The 23693-nt window shown below is 41.5% G+C and overlaps 1 protein-coding gene across 3 annotated transcripts; it reads right to left on the reverse strand.

Moving 5' to 3' along the window:
• Window positions 1–120: 120 nt before the first annotated feature.
• Window positions 121–23689, reverse strand: LOC116328086 (probable cation-transporting ATPase 13A3). 3 transcript variants are annotated; one of them, XM_031749795.2, is made up of 33 exons: window positions 23487–23689; window positions 20427–20496; window positions 17587–17760; window positions 17292–17471; window positions 17106–17176; window positions 16321–16404; window positions 16132–16201; window positions 15911–16045; window positions 15744–15816; window positions 15504–15635; window positions 12766–12933; window positions 12477–12634; window positions 12215–12403; window positions 11347–11408; window positions 9947–10097; window positions 9675–9797; window positions 9566–9583; window positions 9187–9337; window positions 8915–9035; window positions 8136–8260; window positions 7878–8041; window positions 6371–6502; window positions 6182–6261; window positions 6052–6094; window positions 5528–5637; window positions 5328–5424; window positions 4921–4993; window positions 4651–4828; window positions 4135–4316; window positions 3873–3961; window positions 3617–3697; window positions 3261–3356; window positions 121–2176 (listed from the first exon to the last, which is right to left on the reverse strand). In XM_031749795.2, the coding sequence occupies exons 1-33, from the start codon at window positions 23591–23593 to the stop codon at window positions 1937–1939; spliced, it is 3927 nt and encodes a 1308-aa protein (XP_031605655.2). In that variant the 5' UTR covers window positions 23594–23689; the 3' UTR covers window positions 121–1936. The 3 variants fall into 3 exon arrangements, with proteins under 3 accessions (XP_031605655.2, XP_039458616.1, XP_039458617.1); XM_039602682.1 differs by having other exon boundaries at window positions 6371–6538; XM_039602683.1 differs by lacking the exon at window positions 3261–3356 and having other exon boundaries at window positions 6371–6538.
• Window positions 23690–23693: the final 4 nt, after the last annotated feature.

The raw sequence follows: 23693 nt of genomic DNA on the forward strand, positions 1-23693 counted from the left end.
CCTTTAAGCGCCCATATGCCAGGCAGCGAGGAGGCTGGGAAAGCCCATAATTGATCAGTAAGTCTTGGCTGAAAAAGTGTGACCAAGGTCAGCCCCCCACGAAGCACGCAATAGTGGCTTCAGATACAGATTTATTGCAAATTGAAATGGAAACTTTTAAGAAAGAAAGCACAAATAACATGTTACAGTTTCTGTTAAAAATGTTCTGTTTTGCATTAAGAAAGAACATTTCATTACATAATGATTTAACATTTTAAAACTGCTTAATATATATATATATATTTGTTTACAAAATTAGACATTAAAATTAACTGTTAAAACATTTTTATAGCAGCAAGTGTTTTAATGATTGGGTTTGATTAATTAAATCTGTTAATTAATCAAAACATTATTACTGTACAGTACCCTTGTGATGTTAAATGGTGAAATGCAAACTTTTCTCTATCACACCCACATTTACGCCCAATTTTTAAAAAAAAAATCAACTGATATTTTTTCTGCTTTTCTCTTCCACAGGAAGAAATTCAGTCAAAGCAACTAAAACAGATAGAAATGCAACAGTGGAACGTTTTCTGCCTCAGAAATAGGAAAGTACCATTTACGCCCATAAACAGGCATTAAATCTCTCATGTTTTCTTTGAAAGTTTCTTTGAATTTGTACAGCTTTGAAGTTCTACCAGCAGCCAATGTAACTGAATGGTAAAAACAGCAGGAGGGCAGTGTATCCATGTGATAGAGCTGATCTTTTGTTCAGTGTCAGACTTTCAGATATTTCAAAGAGTTGGGCATAATGAAAAAACTCAAAACAATGGAAAGATTAATCTGACCATTCCCAGTGTCTAGTGTCCAGAGCAGTACTTGATTTTTTTTAAGCTACTAACGGTTGGCACTACAAGACAATACCAGCACCATGCCTGCACAGCAACCGGCAATTAATATTAGCTTAGCACCAAGTATAGCAACAAGAGGGAATGCCTAGCCTTGAAGAGATTCTGTATTAATTAGAGAGCCTAGCTTTGCAAAGAGACAGGCTACCCAACAAAAAGTCCACCATGCGAGTCCATAGAGGGCAGATTTGAGTAAACTCAGGAAAAACCCATACATACATGTTTTGAGCTTCCTTACAGAAAGCCCAAGTGCAGCCCATAGCAGTTTTCACTTTTGGGCCTCCATAAGGGTCTGCTCTGGCAACACATAGCCCATAAAACCCCTGTAGCCCCAAAGGAAAACTGCAATGGCTGGATATTGTTGATATGGAATGGACTTCAGGAAAGTGGTGTAAAAATCTGCCAAATTAAATATGAGAAGCTGCCTGTCGTGGTGACCCCCTAAGAGTTTGTTGTTTTTTTGTTTGAGTGACATTCTGGTCCACTCTTCATTCCAGTTTGTTGCATGTGAGGTGGAAAATATCAACTCAATGAGCTATAATTATCTCATATCTCAGGATCTGATAGAGCACATGGAAGGCCCGGTTTGGCAGCCTACTTTGGGCCTCACACGAAATGTATGGTATATACCTGCACTGTCAGGTACAGTTAGGCCCCAGTGGGGCAGCCAATACTATGTGCAGAGAGGGACCAACAGTGTGGCCCATTACAGGCCTGCAGTGAGTAAGCCCACACTCTGCCCTACAGTTCGGGGCCCCGATGCGTCCTACATTTCATGCTGGTTCTCAGACACTGTGGCCCGTGTGACTGCCCACAGTAACCCCTCATGGGCCCCAAGGCAGCATGGTTGCTAAGGAAGCTGCTCCCCTCGTTTCCAGACTTGGTGCTAGGCTAAATTTAATGACACATTGAACATTTACCGAGAAAGCAAATAATGCCAAGATTTCCTTTAATGATCCTCTGGCTCAAGTTTCAGCAGTGAGATACGACAGTACGGCTACGATAGAAGTACAGGGTGTTTGTCCATTTTGAGGAGGTGAATTAAACCATCATACAAGCTTTAGGGAAGCTTCAGATTTAGCCTGTGTTGAGTTTTGGTTGGCAGCCACATTGAGGTCAGAGATGCTGGATTTTAGGTCACTGGCATAGGTGACAGCAGAGGGTTGGGGGGGCCACTCGCTGCCTTCCTGCAGCTCCAGAGCCAGCTGCATATACAGCGCCCTTGGTGCTTTGTGTCTCCGACAGAACAACCAGGAGAGGACGGACGAAGCCCAGCGGTCATTGGCCACCTGAACATGTAAGGTGGAAAATAACTACTCAGTTAGCTATAATTACATCACATTTCTCAGATACTGAAATCTCAGGATCTGATTTTCTGCACACAAACACTGCAAAGTGAGCAACGCATTTGATTAAATCCAGGAAGAAAAAAAAATACGATAAGAATCTGAAATGCAAGAAAGTAACAGTTTACAGCTGTTCAGACGGTTCTTCAAAGCAGTCAGTCAATACCTTGTTCCACCGCATCCCTCACATGTCTTAATGGATGGTAACACCGAGACAAAGACTTCAACATAAAAGCCATAAAATTTAAGAGAAAAAAACTGACATTTCCTCACAGATTAAAGTGACAAATTTCTTGGAAGAAAAACAAAATTCATGAGAGACAAATTTCAGTTCTGAGACAGTATAATATGTATAATTTTGACCTCTTCACAGCACAGACAGAGAAAAGCACCCCAGAGGTATGAGGCCAGTGGTAACATCTTTGCAGTTTTGATTACTCTTGTAGTTCCTCAAGCCTGAAATCCATCACCTCACCTATTTTATGTTCTTCTGAACAGACACAGTTCATGGTGATGTTTTTTAAAAGTCTACATGCTTATGAACTTTCTGGGCTCAAGTTAGAAAGTATTCTTAACTCAGATTGTACACTGCAGTCTGTGTTGTGATTAGATTTAGACTCTTCCTGTCTAAACAGTGATGTATTTCTCCAATGTATCATTTTCTGTCACTTTTTTGTGAATTTACGGCTTTAATCATGGATTAAAATTGTTGTTTTTGGCTGTTGATTTGAATATTACCAACACTCCCAGCCCCATATTTATTTATTTAAACCTACAATGGTCGAAATAAGACATTATAACCATTGGTGACTGAAAAAAAGAGCTTCAAGCTGATGGGTTCATAGAATGAGCTAGACTTGGTAATTCATGACCTGCTGAATAGTGTAAATGTTACCTTTTTGTTGGCTATGTAATCCGTATTATTGTTGTAAAATGAGAAAAAAAAAGCAGGAGAATGAAGGTTAAGGATAACATGCTACTGTCTACACAGTGAAAGAACAGAAAGTGTAGTGAAAAGCTTCCCAACCTGCGGCGTGTGAGCAGAGGAGGACTCTGCGGGGCGACATGCCCTGTGATTGCCTCTGAAAACTAGCCTCCACAAGATGATGTCAAGGATCAAAATCTACGGAAGATTTCAGGAACTTGAGAATCAGCTGATTATGAAAATCAGAAAGTCGAAAACATCTTAAATGGAGAAAAAATGATTCACTGATTTCATTATTTAGCAGTGATGCACCATCGACACTGATTCAGTAAGAAAGAAAGCAAGAAATCACATGCAAAAAAACCCCAAACAAATTAATGCATGCAGATCACAGTTTGCAATTTTAAAAGGAGCTCAATCACAGCAAGCAGGCAGGGTGTAGTGTTTCTGAGCCGTACCTCCAACAAGAAAGAAGCAGCCGCATTCCCGATCATAATGATGACCAGAGTGACACGCCAGTCATGGGGAACACACACGATCTGGGGAGGCAGAAGAGGACGGAGAGCGGTGAGTGCGGCACCTCTGAGCCACTGCAGCATCTCAGATATTCACGCTTTCGCGCAGATGTTTCTCTTTTTCAGTCCCAACACGAGGCAACTTAAAGCCTGTGGTGTGAGAGCAACACGCGGAGAACATGAGAGCAACAAAGTTTACCTCCAGGAAGTTGTCGACAGCAGGGAAGGGATGCAGCATGATGAGGAGGAGAAAAGTGTACAGACCGATGCAGGTCAGCATGAACAGCCCTCGTGGAAGAAAAGTTACAATCTTTATCAATTTATATGTGGGATACGGGGAAATTTCAAAGTTGTGACTGTTTTTAAACTCCATTTCTGTCTTTTTAAAGCTTAAAAGTTTATTCGCGTTTCATTAAAATTTGAATTCACACGCATCGCTGACAAAACAGTCTTAGCCTTACAGTTCTTGTAGCTTGGCTGTCTGAAGGGTTTTCCCTTGGAAAAAACGATCGCCACAGCTAAATACTGGAAGGCAGAGATGTAGAAGAGGGACGTGTTCTCATAGTTCCTGATGTTTTTATGGTTTTGAGGGTCAGTTACGTTAACTCTGAGAGAGAAGATGGACCTGGAAACATTACAGGCGCTGCAGGAAAAGAGAAAAATGCAGAAAATGAGGACAAATGTCTCCTTTTACAAACTAAGAACGCAAGAATCAAACACGGTAAAGGCAAATGAAAAGCAAAGTTTCAAACGTCTCTGGTCTTTTCTGTAACCAGCTGATATTAAACAGCACGCTGCCAACTTGAGCAGTAAATAAAGAGCTTCACATAACAACTGTTAGAGAAATCTGTTTATGTTTAGTGTGTCTGAAAGAAAAATTGGGCAGATTTTTTCTTTTTAAGCACGTCTCATCACCACATTAATCATCCTAACAGACCACAGATATGTTAAAAAATAAATAAATCTACATTACTCACTCTGACTGAGGCGTCCATGTCTCGTACCAGCTCTGCTGTCGTACCAGGAGAAAAGCCAGGACCTGGAAGACCAGGCAGGTGAGGATCTGGGTCAGGACTGAGCAGAGCAGCTGGCCTGAGATCAGACTGGATGGCGGGCGACGCCACACCAGCTCCTTCCAGGCTGGGTTCAGACTCACTGACAGAGAGGATGTGGTCATTAGAGAGCTGTTATTTGAACGCTGACCGGAAAAAAAAATTTTTTTGGGTGCTCATCGCCACGCTGCTCACTTGTAAAGGCAATGGTGAGAATGATGATGAGGTCAATGAAGAGAAACTGGAAGTCTCCCAAGTTGCTGAGAACCTAAAATATCAAAAGATCACACAGCGACAAATTAATGGCTCTATAATCTCAGCTGACACTCGCTGACTTTAGAGCTAACCTACATTCCTGTGTCACACTGTGTCATTGTCATCCTTTTCCCAGCAGCGGCGCGTCACTTTGCTGTCACGTTCCTTTGTTTCACCTAAACTTCTTTTTAAAGACGCAACTTGTGGGAACCGTATCAAAGTTTGATATGGCATACATTCCTATTTGGGACCCTTCCCCCCGTTTTATTCATGGTGTCTCAAATGACACAATGTTTTCCCAGCAGGTGACAAAGAGAAAAAATTTGGAAGGACAAATATCTATTCACCGAGTAGAGCAGGATGACACTGATGAACTGGATGATGCTGTAGAGAGCCATGAACTTAAACACGCAGAATGATGTTATGAGGGCAGCCCGCCCCTCCCTTTAGAAGGAAAGACAGGAGTTAGAGTTCAAATCAAAGCTGTTCTCAGCTGAAGATGCTCTCAGAGTGTGAATAAAGCAGTAAGATACATTTACTCCCTTACCTGATTAGGTTGGGGACACAGGAGATGTTTGAGGTAGAGGAGGTGAAGGGTGACGCAACTGACGCCTCCAGCTCTGACAGAGAAATCCCGCTGTGAGCTCTCTTCAGTGCCTGAGAGGGAGAGAGGACTAAATTAATATAACTCACTTTGGTTTTGCAGTGTTACTCAAACCCAGAGGAAAAGAACTTCTACATCAATACATCAAATAGATAAATTCCTGTGTGTCAGTACATAAAATATTTAAGGACTGCTGTGGGCACCGAGGGAACAGAGAAAAATAACACCAAAGTCAAAAGAAAACATGACAGCACGTAAAATGTAAAACCTACATAAATGCTTTTAAAGCATGTATACATGTGGTTTACCTTACACTTAATCCAAGTATATGATATGCAGGTTGCTTTATACCACCTGTAGCCTCTTGTTCAGCTTTAAGAGGCTACAGTGTTTCAGTTTGTTTTGCAAAAAAGCATAAGAGACGATGAAAAATATCACTTTTTATTATAAAGCTGACTCATACTTACTCCACAGTCATTAGCACCATCACCACACATCCCAACGGTGTAACTGGAAGATAAATAAAACACGTGAAGACACACACAGGTGGCAGGAAACGGATTAAACACAAAGCCACAAAACAGAGGAGCGACTCACTCCATGCTCTGCAGGACTTCCACCAGCTGAGTCTTCTGGTCTGGAGCCATGCGAGCAAACACGGTGGCTCTCAGCACAAGCTGCGGTGCCACCATGAGGGGAAAAGGAGAATTACACAGCTTTACACATGTTCAAAGCTGACGTGGACCAAATAACAGACACAGAGTACGTGGGTGTTTATGCCTGTACCTTCTGGACCAGCTGGGGAAAGTATTCGAGGATGACAGCGAAGGCCTTGCCGCTCACAGCAAAGTGATAACTTTGCTCCTGCTGAGAAACCTCCCCATCCCAGGTCCCTTCATCCAGCTCGATCTCTAAAATCTGAAGGAGTACCGATGAGCCAGTCATACCATGGTACTATTTTATGTGGAGAATAAAATATCAGATTTAAGCCAAACAAACCTTTTTGCCTTTTTTTTTTTTTTTTTATCTAAAGTGATTGATGCAACTGAACGACTGAAAAATGTATAAATGCACAAAACGAGCTCTGCACTGACAAATGTTTCAGTTCTTACATTCTATATGAACTCAAAGGCACAAATACTGTAAAAGTAAAGAGATGCCTCAACATGTAAACCTACTGCAAACAGCAGAGTGGTTGAACAGGATTTGGAACAGTATTTAAAAACCAGCCGTAACAAGAAAAGGTAAATCATCTGTCCAGGCTTGTGTTGTTTTCCTTGAATTACAGTACCATGAAAGTGTCTCGAGACACACGTCAGTGTTTTTAATGGTTGCTTCCAAGGAGCCAGACCTTCCTGTAATATTTGTATCTTGAGGCACTTTGTTACCAACAGCCTGTCACAAAAACACATCATTTGTTCAATCTATGAAAAATGCCAATGAAAAGACAGTTTGACAGGCGTAAAATTGTATTTCTGCACCAACCAAAAATCATTCCCAAAGAGCTAATAGCTGAAAACTTGTAATGTCTCAGAATGGTGGGCAATGTGTCCTTAAAACAGGGGTGTCAACATAAGGCCCGGGGGCCAGAATCAGCCCAGTGAAGCCTCCATACTGGCCCTCTGTTACAGAAATGTGTTTTTACTACAGTGGATACAAAGTTTTAAAAAATATCCGTGAATAAAGAAAAACTTAAAACTTAACTTATATTAAAATATCTAAAATATCTGTGTTTACACTGACAGTGGTTTTACAGATCTAGACCACATAAGATGGGCTGAATGTGGCTCACAATATTGAATGAGTTTGATATTCCTGTCTTAAAAGATTTAAGGAAAGAGAAGAAGAAATAGCAGACTATTTAAAAAAAAAAAAAAAAAAAACTATCTATGGCGGATGAACAGTATCTGAAAGTCATCTCTGAGCAAAGAGCTGACACAGAATCTGAGAGATAAACATGGCCATTCAGTTGATCCGTCTACTGTTCACTGAAGCCTCATCAGAAATGGTCTCAGTGGAAGGGTGACTGTCAAGAAGCCATTCTTACAGAGGGAAACAAAGAGAAAAGGCTGAGGTATGAAAATTACACGAGAACTGGACTGAAAATCAGCGTCAACATCTCTGATGAAGAGATTATTCGAACTTTAATGAAGCAGAGAAAGGAACAAAAGGCAGCCAACATCCAAAGAAGAGCTCTGGAACATACTTCAAGAAGTCTGGAGAACTACAAGGGCTGGCTCAAACCTTCTTCCCAGTACTGTCCACTAACCGGGGATTACTGGGTGGTTCTTACCTCGTTGTCCTTAACAGCCTGAGCTTGGTTTTCAGTGTAATGCCATGTGATACTCGCAGGCTGGAAGTCTTTGGGAGGCACAGCGTCTGCTATTATGACCTTCTCGTGTGGACGGACCATTCCACAGTCTCGAGCCACCGATATGGCCGTCAACATATTGTCGCCTATCAGAAGATACGGAGGAGAGGAGGGAAATGAGAGGCACAAACGTTTGAATTTGCGTCACAAATAAAACACAAATTCACTGAGCTGGGTTACCCGTGACCATCAATGTGCGTATGTTGGCTCGCTGTAATTCACATAAAACACCAGCAGTCTCTGGTTTGATTTTGTTCTGCATGATGATCAGACCGAGGAACTCCATGTTGGTCTCTATTGCGTCCCTATGAGAGAAAAATCATAGACTTCTATAAATTGTGCTGCCATTTTTTAAGGAATCCACAAAAAGTCACATTTAGAGAAAAACAGATTTCAGGATGAATCTGGGACACACAGTGACTTCTGACTTTTAGACATCATAAATCTGAGGTTATCGCTCCATTAAAGCAGTTTAAGAGCTCAGCTCACTTATATAACATTCTTCCTGTTAAACTGTCTTTGAGTTTAGTTAATGATTCCCTACTTTTATCACATTGACCGCGAACACCCGGAAACAAACACTAATATGCTGCTGTTCAGCGAGCAGGTCTTTGAGCATAGAGTCACCTAATAAATCATTCATATTGCAGTCACCTCGGATTTTAATTCAAACAGTTTTGGCGGCACGACATTGTGGCAGGATGACAAAACTGCTAGTCATTTCAAATACTTCTACTATAAAAGCTCACAAACAAGCCTTCCTCCTCATGTTTCACTTAACAAGGACATTTACTGCCCTGCCTAAGAAGACTTTCAGCTAAGTTACTCTAGGAGCAGCTTTGAGCTTCTATAAGCTTCATCAGCAAGACGAGAAACCACGTTACAAGCATTTCTTTTTAAGGTGGGAGTATCCACATGTACTGTGGACAGTATTATCTGAGGATACGGGCGTAAAGTACCTGCTGAGGCTCTGGACTTTGTGCCAGGAGAGTTTGGACTCTAGCTGACGATGTGCCAGGGCAATAACCCTGAAGCCCTGCCTGGTGTAGTCCTCCAGAGTCTCTGTGAACGTCTGTGGGACTAAACAGAAGGTTGTTGGTGTGGCCTTATTATATAACATCAGACAAGATAAGAAATGATTTTGTGAGACAGGGAGGACATATTTTATTCATTTGCATTTCTTTGCAGCAAAGTCAAATTAAAGGGAGGAAATAACCATCCCATGTCTGACTTGTGTGCTGTCTGCAGAGGCTGGCCACGACCTCCGGTGCCCCTTTTAAGAAGGCGTCCATGTGTTTTACCCCCAGCCTCCTGACCACCACGCTCATCCTCTGCAGCGCCGAGGAGAAGGGGAACTGACGCACGATGCCGATCTCACAGGCCTGAGGAGCAAAAGTCACATGTTTGAACTGAAAAAAAATTGTTCTGTATCTAAAAATGTGTTGATTTTTTCTCTTCATAACAAGTGATTCAAAGAGTAGTTTGACAGCTGCTTCCAGGCTTCATGCTAGGCTGTAATTTTCAGCTAGCTACGTCATATTTACAAGATTTAACACTCAGTAACAAAGTGAATACAAAAACGTCGATGTTTTCATGAAAGGGCAACTTACAGATAATTCAGAAAGCTCCTGAAAAAGAAAAAAACAAATGTGTCATATTAGGAGTGGAAAATCTGGCATTTATTTATAGTCATCAATGAACATACGGAGGTCACGGTACCATGCTCTGAGTTAGTGGATTGCTCTGATGGGATTCAGGGGCGATGTGCTTTGGAGGGCGTACAACTGTGGGCATTATGGGATTGTGGAGCGCGGTTTCTTCCTCGGTGGGTTCTTCTAGGATCTAAAACAAAAACATCACCTTTCTGCCTTGCATCACAGAGTCAAGGCTGCCGTAAAAAAAGGTATTTTTTTCCTGGAGCTTGGAGCTGGAGAGTTCACTTACAGGCTATCAGTAACTATCCACGCTAAACACTCCAAATCTCTGCTTACCCAGCCTGTAGCGCTGAACATCTTGAGGTCCAAAGGGTCTCCAGAGAGCTCGCCTTCTATTTTGGTCAGTGAGTGGCAGGTTGCCATGCAGGCCACGAATGTAGTGTTCACAAGACTGTCTTTAGCAGCCTCAGACTCAGGTGAACAAAAGCTGCAACGAAGAGAGAAGGTCTGACTCAACGACTCGATTCTTTGTAGGTGCGAAAGAAGCAAATCGTGACTCTATATGACTCTGTGTGAAAACAACACAAAAACATAATTTCTGTGACATTTCCAAATCTGTTAATAGAAGCCGATGGCAACTCCTGATAGTAAAGGTCTATATTTCTCTGTCCAGTGTTTCATAGAGGCAAAGTTAAAGACTGTACATAAAAGATGGAACTATTGGTTCACAGGCTACTAATGTAAGCATGGACGTTGTTTGTTTGGTTTTCTGAAATCAGAAGAAATTAGCATCAAGTGGATTCAACTGAGAAACAGTCCTCAGGATGTTGACTGTAGCAACACGTTAGCCACACCCTAAAGCATACGCTGCTTTACTCTAAAGAAACATTTTTTAAAAAACAGACCTTTTATATATTTAACAAGATTTAAAATAATTGACTTTGCCCATAAACTCATCAAGAAAAGATTTAGCAAGGTCAAAATCAAAAGTGAGTAGGACGGTCGTTTTCTCAGACTTTTACGATCAGATACGCCCTCTGCTTGCCATCTACTATGTACAGTCTATGACCAAAGAAGACACGATTACTTTTCCTTCAGATCTGTCAGGACAAAAATTAATAAAGAAATTGTTAGTAGATAGCAGTAAAATACAGATGCATTCTTTGTTATTCAATAAAACAACAAGCTGCTCAATGAAGTATTTTAAAGCTACGATGCAGTAATGCAATACCTTTTTGTATGTGCTGTCTTTATTTTGAGAGAACTTTACAGATACTAGACAGGAAAGCTGGATGGAGTGGGGGGAGCACTATGCAGGAAATGGCTGAGGGGGGAAGTTGAACTAAGGCACCTGCAGTTGCCTTTGGCATATTTGCTACCTGCACATAGAGGTAAGCTATAGCAGTTCCTATTTGTTTTTACTTTCTAGTTATATTTGGAGATCTGATCTTAATATGCACATGAATGGCAATAAACAGGGGTGCACATAAGTGGTCCGCAGGTAGTTGCAAAAGGTTGCAGGAGGTGAGCTGGCTTCAAACAAATGATGAACGCACAGAAATGTGGTGCAGAATATGCCGTGAAAATCCCACTCTAGCGGACAAAAACAGTATATGTACGCAAACACGCGTTGCAACTTCTTATCTGGTGTGCGTCTTTTATTTTGACAGCGAATGCGCACCTGCGGACTACTTATGTGCACCCCTGGCAATAAACCCAAAGTTGCCACTTCCTACCTGCCATCCCCAGCCCTGTGAATGCCCCACAGGTCCAAACCGTCCTCAGTCAGAGTACCAGTCTGAGGGAAAACAAAAACTGCACATTAATACGAAGCTACCAACTCAGGCCTCGTACATCTCATCAGAAGAGCAGGAAATCAATCTGAACAGTCCATAATTCCAGACAGTGGAACAGAACAATTTAAGGCTAAGCAGCTTCCTCAAAGGACAAAACAAGGACAAAGATGTAACCCAGCATGTCCGTGTGGAAGCATTTGGGTTTTTAGTACATAATCTTTCTACCAACTGAGGTCAGCGTTAAAAATAAATAAATAAAACCAACAACAACAAACCTTAGATCCTTTACAACCAAACAAACTATGAATAAAGTCTGTGTTTCGTTATTTTCAGAACTGATGAATTTGTTCCTTCTTTTAATTAATTATACAATCTAGAAAATGTTGGAAAAAGCCTGGGAAAAACGGACTTCACTGAATAATGAATCAAATTTATCAACTTTGAATGCTTTTCTCAAACCAACAACACCCTGTTTCTCATTGTGCTCACTGGGTGCTTGTGATAACAAAAGGAAAGCTTCATGTCAAGCACAGCCTGCTTAGATACGTCTAAGTCCTTATAAACTTGTACAGCATCACTCTTTTGAGCGCATAAAGCTCGATGTTATGAACAAACAGCATATTTGCACGACCACAGCTCTGCCTCGAGACATTTACGGTCATTAAATCATGCAGTCACTCTCAAAAAAGAACTTGTGCTTGAACTGGAAGTGGGTTTGAATGTGTTGCATACCAATTTTCATGCATTTTGTCTGAGGACTGAAATCTGAGCTACTTCAGATCCTCAGCTTCTACATTTTCTCACTCACCTTGTCAAAGCAAACCACGTTAAGCTGACCGCACATGTTGATCCTCTGCGGACTGATGCAGAAGATGCCGACGCGCTTCAGACGCCGCTGTGCGTAAACGATGCCGGCCGTCATGGCGGCCGGTAAGGCCGGGGGCACGGTAATGGTCACGATGTCCAGAGATTCAATAATGATGGTTTTAGCTGGGACCTGGACAGATCCATCAGCAAATGTGATTTAGCTCACTGAAGACCCTCGTATGTCTCTTAGAGAGCAGTAATACCTTGTTCATGATGCTGAGGACGATGGTATAGATGAAGCCGATCCCCGCTACCCCAACAAGACACAACAGGAACAGGTATGCGTCGTGGTACAGCTTGAAGTCAGTGGGTTTAGGGTAAAGAATAGAACGCACAAGTTGGCCTTTCTCTGTGCTAAAGCCTGCGGAGACACACGAGTAATACCCACTGAATATTTTCTTTCTTTTGATGGTGCCCAGTCTAAAGCAGAAGCTAAACCACCACAGTGGGCACAAGGTGTTATTGATCCCAGTCAGTCTCTCTCCAGTTTACCTGTTCTCACCACAACAGCTTTCACCAGTTCTCCAGCGTAGAAGCGGGTCTGGATGACGTGGGTCCCACAGTAGAGGGTGTGTTTTTTGTGCTCATCCATATTGTAGCTACTGGCTCCTTCCTCGCCAGCACTGGGCAGACTGGTCTTGGTGACTGGCACACTCTCTCCTAAAGAAGATTTTTTTTTTAATCAAAAGAAAATATCAAAAAGATCAGATGCTGAAATGAAGACCAGAACATCAGAATGTCTTTTACTGAAATTTACTTTACTGAATTACTGAAAATATTCATTCAATTCAATTCATCTGCTTTTTGAATGCTGCATATTTTTGCATATTTTCTTTTTGCAACATTCATTCTGCTGAACTGCAACTATTTATATAGCTATACTTTGTTAAAGACATATTAATGGTACACATATTGTGATGCCCTGGTAGCACTGCTTTTAGCACCTGAGAGGTGGGAGTGACAGGAGTATATAAAGCCAGCTTTTGCCAACTCCCCCCCACACACACTCTCTCTCTGGTGCAGCTAGATCTTTAACGATCTAACACAGACCTGCAGGAAGGGAAAAAACAAAAAAGGTGCCAAAAAGCAATGCTACCAGGCCATCACAATATGAGGACAGCATCCAGCTTTTAACATAGAGTCATGTGAAAAACAAGGTTTGCTTTCCACCTTGTCTGGTGCATATCAGCACAGACAGCTCAAACAAACTGTCAAGCACGGCGGTGGAGGTGTGATGATTTGGGTTTGTTTTACAGCCACACGACCTGGGACCCTGCAGTTATTGAGTCGACCATAAACTCGTCTGTATACAAAGTGATAAGTCAAATGTGATGTCATCTGTCTAACAGCTAGTCATTAAACAGGACAACGATCCAAACACAGCATCAAATATGCATCAAGTTGCCTTAAAAAGAAAAGAATTGGGGTGTTGCAACGGCCCAGTCAAAGTCCAGACCTCAACCTGATTGAAATGCTGCAGCAGGACTTTAACAGGAGAACTGTGCATATGTCACTGCCCAAAAACTAAAAAAAAACTAAAACAACACTGTAAAAAAAGTGGCCCGAAATCTTCCCATAATGATGTAAGACACTGATACAGAAAGCCATTACCATAAGTTATTGCTGCCAAAAGTGGTTCTACAGGCTAATGAATCATAGGGTATACTTAGTTTTTCAAAGGACCGTTTACAGTCATGTGAAAAACATTTTTCACATGACTATACTTAATTACATGGGATAATTACTTGTGACAAATAGTCATAAGACAAAACCAACACCTAGCAATACAACGAGGCAGACAAAAATAAAAGGAACAAATGTCAAATATAAAAGTTCTAAGATGTACAAAATGTTATTATCAGATGATAGGCAAACAGATGAAAACGACTTTTACAATGAGAACACTAGAGATGCAGAAAATAAAACATCTCAGAGCTCACATCATTCCCATTCACATATAGGCAGGCTCCAGCATCCACCTGGCTTCAAGTCACCTCGCTGGACAGTTTTGGAAAATGTGAAGAAGAAAGGAGTTTGGGACTTTGAGTTTCACAGTTTTTCCAGTGAATTAATAAAAACTTTGTGTTTTCTAATTACAGGGCAGCCTGTGCAATGATGTCCCTGATGGAGACAATTATGGTGGCTGTGGGATTAAATATCGAGGGTCATTTTTACCCCACCAAAGAAATTTGCTCAGTAATCAAAAGTTTACATGCATTTTGATGAGCAGACTACCATATCATAAGGCAGGGCTGGTTACAGGTAGACAGATAGATAAAAGCGACTATCTTCACTCCCCTGTCTGTTGTAGAGTTGGATGAGGCGGGGACGGGATACTGAGCCGGGGCAGAGTGAATGATATTAATGTAACTGCTGGTTATGGCTTGGCTAGGTGCAAAAAAACAATTTGAAGGTGCAACCATGAATCGTAGCACTAATTAAAGACTGACTGGACGATGCTTTTAGTTTACTCACTGGTTGGGGTGGAAAAAGTCCAGTTTCAAAGTATATCAGCGTGTTTTCCTTTAGTCGGTAAACAATAATGTGCGAATGTTAGAAGATGCTTGCCTTGGATCCAGGTACATCTGGGTCCATGTTTTCAGGACGAGCTTCTACATTCTAATGTGACTACTGCAAAGCTCCGCCCACATGCTCTTCAAAGCCTTCTGTTTGTGAATGCCAGCCAATCAGAGGAAAATTATCTTAAACTGAGAGAAGTGTGAGGTGCCTTAACAGCTTTCTAACTGAGAGTAAAAGGTCAGAGAAGGATATGATGTCCAAATCTATGGATTCATTAAAGGCAAGCAGGTGAACTTTGTAGAAGTTAGAGCCTGCTGAACTTGTTTTAAAGGGCCAGTGATAATACAGTAAGGTCATGTATGACAATGTGGGCAAAAGAAAAAAAGGAATGATGATGTAATAGCTCATCAGGTTATTCCCTGTAAAATGACAAACGTGACCTAAGTTCTTCTGAACTGTGGACGGGCAAAGAACGCCTCGGCGTGGCATAAGCTAATCAGTCCTTCAGCTAGACGAGCTAAAAATCAAAGCCAGCTTAATCTTTAATATATTGTAGCAGTGACGGAAGTACCGGCCGCCTCTCACGAACAGTCATAATGTGTAAAGAGATAAGTGACGAGAGATAACCACTGATTCCTGGAAGAACTGCAGTAACTTTTCAAGGACTTTTCTCCACGGCGAGCGCGGTGAAGAGCAGTCAGCCGTCTCACCTGTCAGCATGCTCTCGTTCACAATGCAGGTTCCGCGGAAGAGCACGGCGTCGCACGGCATTATCATCCCATTCGCTGGAATGACGATGACATCGCCGGGCACGAGCTCCGTTGACATGGCCTGTTCAATATCTGTGGTCAAGATCATGAAAGAAGACTTTGGATACACACTGTCTCTGTAGCCAGTCACAAGGCAAAGCAGCTATTAGCTTCGTGTCATGATCAGAGATGAAAACATGCCTTTATTCCCTCTGCACACAGAAACACGAACCACGCTGTGGGCTGCCACCATGTCGTGCAGCATGACATATTGCTGAAAGGAGAAGAAAAAGATCTTGAAAGGCACCAGAACACAACTACGTTGAAAACGGGTGACCGAGAGAAGAGCTTTCTCAGGTCTGACTCACCTTTTTAATGGTGTACAGTGAGGTAGCGATAGAAATGACGGACATGAAAACGATGGCCGAGGCATAATAATAATAATCTTCAAAGCTCCAGAGAATAATGCTGAAGAGCTGGAAGATGTAAAAAGGGTTCAAGACCTGAAAAAAACATGCAAACAGAGGGAATTAGAAGAAATGATAGATGTGCTGTAAGAAAATATGTAACGCAAGAGCTTGAAACTCACCTCCTTTACCAGAAGCTTTAACAGAGAGGGCACTCTCACTGCAATTTCATTCTCCCCAAAAAATAGCCTCCTGATAAAGAAGAATCAAACCAATTTGTCCATCATGAAAAATCCATCTGCTGCTTCTTTCATTTTATTTAATGAGCAAATAACTTAAGACAACAGCCTGTAAGAAAGTCCAGCGTGTACCTGTAGTCCTGTAATGTTTTCGAAAGCCCAGAGCTGTGCTCAGAGTGAAGGCTTGCACAGCTCACATTCACATCCTCCAGGCCTCTAGAAAATGAATACAAATTCATGTCAACTGCAGCTGAGCAGAGCAACACATACACCGACCGGGCATAACATTATGAGCACTGACAGGTGAAGTGAATAACACTGATTATCTCTTCATCGTGGCAGCTGTTAGTGTGTGGGATGTATTAAGAAGCAAGTGAACATTTTGTCCTCAAAGTTGATGTGTTAGAAGCTGGAAAATCCGGCAAGTGTGAAGATTTGAGGGTCTGACGAGGGCCAAATTGTGATGGGTGGACGACTGAGCATCTCCAAAGCTGCAGCTCTTGTGGGGTGTTCACGGTCTGCAGGGGTCACTGCTTTATGCATGCAGGATGTGCAGGAGAAACAAGTCCACTGAGGCCCCACCTCCTAACTTACATGACCTAAAGGATCCGTTGCTTGGTCGGGGCTGTTTTGGCAGCAAAAGGGGGACCAACACAATATTAGGCAGGTGGTCTTAATGTTATGCCTTATTGGTGGATATCTGATCACGCCCATCACAATTACTACTCTGTTACACCTCCTCACGCTTCTATACTTTCAAAGCATTGCAAGGGAATTCAATCGTTTTTTTTTCCTTTTCTTAATTTGGGGAAAAAGTAAATGAATTCAAATAATTTAACTGAATTTGTAATAAAGCTGTAATACATCAAATATTCTGAACATAAGGCTACAGCACACATATTCAGTGGGACGCTTACTTGTATAATTCAAAGTTCTGTATCACATCATTCCAGTAGTATCGAGTGCTGTGGTGGATGAAATAGTGAACCTGAGAGGGGGAGAGGGGGAGAAGCCACACACTTAAATTCTGTAAAACAGATTCGTTCAAAATGTGTTAGTCAGAAAACTATCAAATGGTAACACACAGCTTCCTACTAAAGTACCTGAACCAGCTGCCTGTGAGAAAACTGTCCGTAGTAGTCTTCGTGTACAGCGCTGACACCAAGGTCTCCGTCTCCATTTGGAAGCTGGTTTTCAGGCTGGGAAGCCAAACTGTCAAAGGGCTTCTTCCCAGGAGCCAACATCACATGCACTTTGGCTCGAAACCACTGTCTGAACTCATCCTGAGATAACAAAACAAAGCAGCACAGGTTTTCTGTTCGTGAGGCTACACCGAATTTATCAGACTCAGTATGGAACAGCATGTGTGCCAAAGAAATAAAATGCTACAGCACATACCGTCGTCCTGAGCAGCACTGTGTGGGCATCCTTCAGCGTGGTGTGTGTACAGGTGCTCTTCACACCCCACTCAGGTAACCAGTAGAGGAGCAGCAGCAGGAGACCACCGGAGCAAACAGCACCTACGCCCACCAGGATCATCTTCCACAGACAGGGCCTGTAACCCGACACCTCCTGCACAGGTACGCTAACATGTTAGCACGGCTGTGTAGCTGTTTCTTGTCTGTAAAACATCTGGTAATATGCTGAATTCGAGCACACAAGTGATGGACTTATTTCAGCCACACATTAAAAGAAAATTGATTCTTTAGCAAGTATTTCCCAAGAGGTCATCAAAGCAGGTGGATGGTGTGCACTGGAATGCATCAAGAACAGCATCCTTCTTGCTATCCACCCTTTTATCTGTGATTGGGACCGGCACAAGAAGCTCACTAGCTTGTGACCCCCCTGAAGCTGGTCTCTCCCCTCAGTCTCAAACCAGGGATATAAAATGGACAGACAAAACCTGCATGATTTCATCTAACTGCAACTGAATCTGAAATCACAAATATTCAGTGTGTAATACTAAATACTAAGAGAATTGGAAAAAAATATTAGCGACTTTCTCTTAATCTGGAGTCTAACACCGATTTATACTTTATATGTTAATGCACAATGTTCAGGTGGGAATCAACAGACAACCCACAATACAATATTACTGTGATGTATAACCTGCTGAGTATTGCAGTGACATATGTTGTTCAACTATAAATTATGTCCTTAAAGTTAAACTTTGTCAGTATCTGTTTTATCACAATATGATAAAGTCATCTCACGTCAGTTATTCTTTGGCTGCAAAATGAGATGGTCAAGCGTACCAACACTGTCATTAAAACCTGCCACAGTCAGTCTGCTATCAGTCTCTGAATGAATGGTAATTATGTGCAATCTGTTTCTGATAACACAGCAATTAACTGTGACAAATCACTGAAAAAAATAATCACAGATCTGTTGCCGTCTACATAAAAAGAAATTCATTTACCAGAGTTCAAGTTCGTAGGTTTTCCATCGTATTTTAATTCATTTAACAAAAAAAAAAGTATTTGGTGTCTCTACACTGATACAATATCACAACACAGACATTTAGCTATGCAGTATCACCCCTTTAAAGGGATTCAAGTGTTTTCTTTTTTTCCTTATTTTTTTGGGTACAGCACCAGAATGACTGCAGGTGTCCAGAAGTTGCGGTACTTCAGCATCTGGCTAGGTCCACGGAAGACGAGCGAGAATAAAATCAGTAATGTTTTTTAAATGGCAGGTCATTTCAAATACATCAGCAAACACACAAACTGTTTGTGTGCAGTTTATCTGCTAGCTAAAGGTCCAGCTGCTGTTTTTCACAGGGAGAGAAAAGAAAGAGAGCGAACTTCACTCAGAGATGGAGAAAGATAAGAAAGACAGGAGATGAAGAAGAGAGGTTATATTTAAAGGTAAGGACAGCTCAGAGGTGTTTGATAAACTGGAAATTCAAAGGTTACGTGTAAGTCCTGTTTATAAAATCAGACATCGGGTCTGTACATGTGACATTATGGGGTTTTTTTCATATTGTGAAACCTGCTGAAAAAACAAACTGTAGTAGACTAACTGTGTTATTTAAAGGATACATGAAAATCCTCTGCAAGTTAGTGCAGGATAAACAGGTCTGTTTGCTGCACTGTGATGAGTTTAAAGTAAAGAACAGTGTGTGACCGGTGTACAGTGGCTAAGGTTTCATGGTCAGAGTTAGGTTACATGTGTCTAATATAAAGACAGCATAAACTGTGTATTGTATCGAGGATGGAAATCAGCCAGGAGAACTCATGAGACATCTGGTTGAATTAAGTTGCGTATTTTGAATTCATTGTGGTTGTGGTTGAATTCATGTTCAGATTCGAACTGACTACAATTAGAATTAAAAAAATGTAACTGAAATAAAGCTCGTATTCTTAGCTACTAATATTTTATTATTATATTTATGTAATAATAAATAAAATATACATTATAATATATACATATATAAGTTGCTTGTTGTCTAATGTTTGCAAAGAGCTGTTGTTGTGCCCTGCTGTGATGTCAGTATAATGCAATTGTTTCTGCATCATGTTCTTGTTCCCTCATGCAAAAAAAAAGGTAATGCCCAAATTTCCAGATAGGGTCTGTAAACCCAGCAGAAAGAAAAATTAAACAAACATGCCTTTTTCTTTGTACCTGCCCGATGTGAAGATAACTGAAGAGCCGTTGTAATAAGTAACAGCATAATTGCAACTTTAAAACAGTAATCACCTTGCATTACGTTACTGTGTTACCAAAAAACATGTTACTTTGTAGTGAGTTACAACTCAGTATATTGGATTAAAGCAATGGCCTTCAAATAATACGGCCTGCTTAGTGGTTCAGACCATCCAAGATGTTTCTGATCCAGTTTTGGAAACTGACATTCAAGTATTTATTGGTCTGTTACTGCACGCCAGTTAGCCATGGCCATGCGTCTTCCCCATGTAGTTTATGGCTTCCTAGTGTTAGGTGATAACTTAGCACTCCACCCACATGTCTAAATATGGTAACTTCTGGATCTAGTAAACCAACGTGCCAACAGTAACACAGTTGAGGCTTTAACACGCCAAGTCCACAAACCATTGGCTGATGTCCATCTGTAGTAAACACAACCTGTTTCCTTTAAAAAAAAAACAACAACAAAAAAAAAAAACCACTTGTACCCATCTGACTGAAACTTACTCTTCTTTTACACACTGGTGCATTTTCATGCCAAAAGTAGATGATATGAGAAAACCAAAAAGTGAAATAACTGAAACGATACTCACCATCTCATCCTCCAGGCCTGGGCTGATGAGCTTCACCTCGTTCACCTTCATTTTCTCAGAAGTGCCAAAACTACGAAGAAATGCAAAAAATTATGATTTTTCACCACTGTATACCCCGCAGGTGTGTCATCACTCGGGGAAGCTCTTCAGCTATCAAGGATCTCTTCGACTCTGTGTAGTCGATAAAGGTCCTTCAATCGCGGTCAAGGGCATAAAATGACTTAGTTTTATAGTCTCTCAAGAGATAACAACCTAAACTAATAATGAAGTCAGGCTTTTATTTATTTATTTGTTTTTTCCTATTTGGCTTTTCATCATTGGAGATGAAAACAAAGTTAGATACAAGTCAAACAACATCACGACAAGGACAAAAATCTTATCCATGAGATAACCGATGAGGTGTCTGTGTGGAAGAAAGATCTGTCATCGAACCCGCCTGAACTGAAAAATGCTCCCTACCAACGTATTCCAAGCCTCTTGTGATTCTTCTGCAAGCATCTACTTTCATTAAGTCCTGATAGTTCATTCTTAATGTTGCCGATTTTCAGGTTTGCCGGAACAGTATTGTTAATGCACTCAACATGACTCGAAGCACTTTTTACACTTGCTTTATTTATCTATCAAATCAACAATCAGGAATGTACTAAAAACAGACATTAGTGTATAATCTGCAGATCATAATCAACTCACTCTGCATGGCCCCAGTTCAAACACATCTGTTAATTACTTATAATAAATGTAAGAATAGTATTGAGCAACAATCAGTGCACGATAGGCCACAATATACACAGAAACCTTCGCACCATTGTTAAGTTCAAAATAGTCACAGCTGCAGTAATGTGTGCGTCATTCACCTGACCCGGCCCATCCAAGAGCTCCGTGTCTGTAATTTAGCACATTTAGCACTCCTTGAAATTATGATTTAAAAGTTTAACATTAAAATTCATTTTTTTATTCCGTGGAAAAATGTTACTTTTAAATGGAATGTTAAATGGAAAACAAATAGACCTCAGCTTTACCATGACAGAAATCAAAATAAGATGCACGTCTTTGATCTGATCAGGTGCATCTCAAAAAGTCCCAATATCTTTGGAAAAGCTCAAAGTTTTCTATCAGTTATTTAAGAAAGCGAAATTGTTACATATTCTAGACTCACTATACAGAAACTGCAAAGATTTCATTTGGGGTTTGAGTGAATTGTTATTTAAACAGAATAAATACCGTGTACCTCTTGGTCTAATTCAGTACACGCAACCACAATCATGGGGAAGCCGGCTGACTTCACAGTTGCCCAGATGATCATCATCGACATCCTCCACGAGCAGGGTAAACCACAGGAGGTCACAGCTCAAAGGGCTGGCTGTTCTCAGAGCATGGTATAGAAGCATATCAACGGAAAGCTGACTGGAAGGGAAAAGGCACATGCACCTTCTGCCTTGGGAGGACTGTGAAGGAAAGTCGATTCAAGAACTTGGGAGAGCTTCAAGAGGAGTGAACTGAGACTGGTGTCTGCATCTACAGCCACCAGGTACAGAGGTCCTCAGAAAAGGAAGGACAACTGAGTCCTAATAGTAAGCCACTCCTGAACCAGGGACATCAGAAGTGTCTTACCTGAGCTAACGAGAAAGAGAACTGCTCAGTGGTCCAAAGTCCTCTTTTAAAACAGTAAATTTTGCATTTCATTTGGACACAAGGTACCTAGAGTCTGGATGAAGAGCGGAGAGGCAAGGAGCCCAAGGTGTTTGTAATCCAGTGTAAAGTTTCTGCAGTCTGTGATCTGCTGGTGTCGGTGATGGTTGATCCAATTTATTTCCATCAGATTCAAAGTTAACAGCCATCTACCATTAGATTTTAGAGCACTTCATGCTTCCATCTGCTGACAAGCTCTATGGAGAAGCAGATTCCCTTCTCCACAGTCCCAAAAATCCTACCAAATGGTTTACTGCATTTTTCTGAGCTTGACTGGCCAGCAAACTCACCTGATTCAAACACCACAGAGAATCTATAGAAGAAGATGAGACAACTTCCGACCAAAAACAAGGGGAGCTGGAGGCCACTATCAAAGCAACCTGGGCTTCAGTAACACCTCAGCTGTGCAACAGACTGAACTCACAGATGCACTAATTCATGGTAAAGGAGCCCAAACCAAGTACTGAGTGCATAAATGAAGATGATTAGGGATGAGATTGGTCTCTTCCAGGTTTGATAAGGATAGAAATCATAAACTACACCCTTCGTAGTTATCGAATCTGATATGAGACAATATCTTTTAGATTAAGTTGTTAATTCCTCCAGTAGAGTTCGAAGACAACCAGCACTGACGTCCATTAAAGCAGTTCTGTCCAAAAACCAAGAGGCTTTATCGTGGCTTTCCCTTTTACTTTCCCTTTATCTGTATATAAAACCACTTTATCACCATTAAAAATTCACTAAAAGTGAACACACGGTGCTTCTCTGTGCCAGGAAAACTTGTAGAGGCAGATATGAAATAAATAAAACTGAAACACTGCTGCACTCTGCAAGAATCTGACACTCCATGTAAGCAATGGCTTCCCAGCAGCTTTAACTTGAATATATTGGAGTGGCCAAATCAAATCAAAGCCAGTCCAGAATGTGTAGCAGGGACTTGGCTGAGCTGTTCAAGTACACATGTGCAACATGACAGCTTAAACCCATCTGGACACACAGCCCACACAGATCCAGGTGTATGACTGCTCTAAAAGGTGTCTCCACTACATGTCAGCCCCGCTTGAACCATATTTAACAAATCCGAAAACCAAAGCAATAAACGCGCTGCTTTAAATGCTATGTTTGAGTGTAAGAGCAGAAAAAAAACCCCTCAGATTTCCACGGTTTTAATCACAGCCTATAGCTCAGTCTGATCAGTGGACGCAAAGCACTTTCCAGTCATACTAACTTTCACCAACATGGATCAAAGTCGTCAAAAAGTTTCGCAAGCTGCCACTAAACTGAAATTTGACGCATATTTTGCTCAAAGCGTCCAAAAACGTTACAATCATCGTGTAAACAAGCGTGGATTCATGCGAGCTGCCGACTTACCGATGCCTCCTCTCTCTCTGCTGGATCAGATCAGACCCTGCATGGTTGAGCTGCTGCATGAAAGTTTGCTTGGATGCCCTCTGCAGCCCGCAAACACTGCGGATCATGCAGCGGGTGTCTGGAGAAACGCGCGGTGGACACAGCAGGAGATCCACGCTGCGAGGCGACCCGGACCGTCCCAAACCGGTCCATTTACAAGGAAGTGGG

This window comes from Oreochromis aureus, linkage group 18 (assembly GCF_013358895.1).
Source record: "Oreochromis aureus strain Israel breed Guangdong linkage group 18, ZZ_aureus, whole genome shotgun sequence".
Lineage (NCBI taxonomy): Eukaryota > Metazoa > Chordata > Actinopteri > Cichliformes > Cichlidae > Oreochromis > Oreochromis aureus.

Bases quoted from the DNA above. Each gene is read 5' to 3' on its own strand.
- LOC116328086 (XM_039602682.1), bottom strand. From the start codon at position 23,593: ATGATCCGCAGTGTTTGCGGGCTGCAGAGGGCATCCAAGCAAACTTTC. The intron at 8,261-8,914 runs GTACTTTACGCC...TTTCTCTCATAG, and splicing joins AAAGTCCAGAGCCTCAGCAG to GGACGCAATAGAGACCAACA. The intron at 3,357-3,616 runs GTACGGCTCAGA...AATCTTCCGTAG, and splicing joins CTGCTTCTTTCTTGTTGGAG to ATTTTGATCCTTGACATCAT.